Source organism: Trichinella spiralis (assembly GCF_000181795.1).
Source record: "Trichinella spiralis strain ISS 195 chromosome Unknown Scfld1220, whole genome shotgun sequence".
In the NCBI taxonomy this organism is placed as follows: domain Eukaryota; kingdom Metazoa; phylum Nematoda; class Enoplea; order Trichinellida; family Trichinellidae; genus Trichinella; species Trichinella spiralis.
This window is the reverse complement of record NW_003528159.1, coordinates 1-2,719: the sequence shown is the minus strand read 5'-3', so window position 1 is coordinate 2,719 and position 2,719 is coordinate 1. Positions and strand designations below refer to the sequence as shown.

The following is a 2,719-nucleotide window of genomic DNA, read 5'->3' as shown; positions in this document are numbered from 1 at the left end:
AAAATTTAGCACAGTGTGACTCCACCATATTTTGGATTTTCACTTACTATATATTGGTCACTTTTAATCCTGCAGCAGCTGCTGTTGAAATTTTGCCGTGTCACTGTTAGCGGGTGGTGTTAATCTTGATTCACCGTTAACCAATTTTTTGAGATCTGGTCGAGAATTTATCTGAGCATCTGGTATATCATTGTGATATATCAATGGAGTTGCAATTCTCAAGGCCATTGCTAGAAATTGCATGCATTTTATCATATGAAATTATTGTTCAATTATAATTGCTTCATATTTTTTTTGTATGGAATTATAAGCATTTGTCAAATAGTTCTGTGTAAATTTAATGTTTTTTCATGCAAATGAATTTACCAATTGCATCAATTTCACTTCCCTTAATTGTCAAACAGATAAACAAATGTCCTTTCTGAATTTCTGCAGGTGGAAATACATATCCTCTTAGCGCTTTCGGGAATCCTGGTACTGTATGAACAATCCATGAAGCATCATCTGCCGCATTTGGATTCATCATTAACACTCCTGAGAGATATGATAATTATAAAATTTTTCATTTCTTGTTGTAACATTTATTCTTGTTACCTTTGCTGTTTGATTTCGTTTTTACTTTGGGAATATCGGGTGGAATATTATTGTATGCAATAAATTTATTTGTATTATCTGAGGCAATGACATGTTCAAGTGCTTTAGCAAATGAATGGCCATTCGGCCCAGTAACTGCTGCGGTATCTTGCCACGCTCCTGCAGCCCCTGCAATCAATGCTTTTCCTGTATTTTGAGCTGGAGCTTTATACATCATAGCCCTATAAAGAATGAGTGTAAAGCACATGAATTCTTTTCTTAGTATGTTTGCAATTTCACATATTATGAAAAGCAATGAAAGAAACTTTCTCCATATTCGACAGATGCCTAACTAACAAAGTTTAAATTTAAATAAAAACTAGATCCATCTCCTGCTAAAATCCCTCTTCGCTCTTGTCAATTTGGAAAATCTCAATTTCTTTAACCTACCAAGGAAAGTTTATGCGACCTTCGCCATTGCTAGACGCACCAGTTTCAGCTGCTAACACCGCCAGAGTTTCCTTGCTAATTTACAGTGAAACCTGTGTAAGTCGTATGCCTGTCTAAGTTGAAAAATTCTTCAATGTCACTTGCCACAGCATATCTTTTATCACTTGCGTATTCCTGTGTAAGTAAAACCTGCGTAACTTAGAAGTCGAACGGATGCGTCATGTTGATACATTAAATTTAAACCTGTGTATTTTGAACACATTTTATCCAGGTGAACCAGATGGTATTTGTGATGTTATTGTGCGTCTATTATTCATGTGCTGTATTCTGTGTACCTGCGTTTAGGATACGGTAGTTCTGATACTATTTTTCCCTTAATCTTTTTACTGCTTATTCCTGCTACCCTTGTTATTCGACGTAAACGTTTATTGATGAATCGTTCAAAAAAACTTCGAGTTCTTAATGAACTAACCCAACTGCAGAAAAGGGACGTTTTGGAGAAACTGCGCACAGGGAAAATGTCTATGCGAGAAGTTGCGTCTGAATATGGTATTGCTTTATCAACTGTGAGCAACATAAGGAAAATGAAGCTCAAATTCTATCTCAGTTAGATGGCAGTTCGTCGAAGTCAAGACGTCGAAGAATGCGCAAAACCGTCAATGCAGAGGTAAACGAGCTCATGTTTCAGTTCTTCGTTCGCTGTCGAGCCAAACTGATACCAATAACTGGACAATTGCTTCAAACGATGGCAATCGATATTGCTAGAAGGATGGGCATAAATGATTTCCATGCCAGCAATGGTTGGCTGGAATCATTTACGCGTCGCCATAATATAAAATTTCGCACGATTTCAGGTGAAGCAGCTGCGGTGAAGCTCGACGATGAAGCTAATGTACATGAATGCACAGAAGGAACCGCTGATGAAATCGTCGAGGAGTTGTTGTCAAAGTCGAATGCCAAAGAGGTGTTATCAGAAGAAGTTGAGGACCCACTTGATGAGAAACTGACATATTCAGAAGCATAACAATGATACGAAAATTACAAAGATATTTGTTTCAAGAACACCCTGATATAGCACCAACACTTTTACAAATAGAATCTAAATTAGAAGTAATGGAAGCAGAAAAGCGCATCCGACGCAGCCGTCAATCTAGTATTTTGGATTACTTAACAGTTGATGACAAATAAAAGAGTTGCCTATTTGTTAATTTTTGATGAACTGCCTTTTTTTCGGCTAAACTTTTTAAAACCTTTCTAAGTTGAAAACCTGTCTATCTTGAACAAATTTCTCTGCACGGAGGGTGTTCAACTTACACAGGTTTCACTGTATTTAAAATTAGGAATCGCAGGCATGTGCAGAATTGAATGCATAAAGAAAATATGCTCTGCCAATAAATGATTATTCTTTCTTTATGGTAATTATGCATTTCTTATATTAAGGTGTTGAATGCTGTAAAGTAGTGATTCTCAAAGTGGGTGATATCGCCCCCTTGGGGGCAGTGGGAAGTAAAGAGACACTAGGGGGCGCGTGAACACAATATGTTTTATGTTTTGTGTTTATAATGATATTTGTTCAGCAGTTGCTTTAAGAATATTTATTAATTTTTGTGTGTTTAATGTAATATGACTCTCTGCAATCTGTCTTCTTCATCTTCTTCGCTCATAGCACTTACGACTGTTTCTTACCAACATTGAA

At 36.7% G+C, this 2,719-nt stretch overlaps 2 protein-coding genes across 2 annotated transcripts; one reads left to right on the top strand and one right to left on the bottom strand.

Annotated features, from left to right (window-relative positions):
• Positions 1-63: 63 nt before the first annotated feature.
• Positions 64-811, bottom strand: Tsp_12638 (deoxyribonuclease II superfamily protein). The gene is made up of 3 exons (XM_003370078.1): positions 595-811; positions 367-534; positions 64-230 (listed from the first exon to the last, which is right to left on the bottom strand). Exons 1-3 carry the CDS (start codon positions 809-811, stop codon positions 64-66), a joined length of 552 nt encoding a protein of 183 aa, XP_003370126.1.
• Positions 812-1,156: 345 nt separating this feature from the next.
• Tsp_12637 (conserved hypothetical protein) lies at positions 1,157-2,047 on the top strand. Its single transcript, XM_003370077.1, has 4 exons — positions 1,157-1,201; positions 1,631-1,690; positions 1,712-1,823; positions 1,878-2,047. Exons 1-4 carry the CDS (start codon positions 1,157-1,159, stop codon positions 2,045-2,047), a joined length of 387 nt encoding a protein of 128 aa, XP_003370125.1.
• Positions 2,048-2,719: the final 672 nt, after the last annotated feature.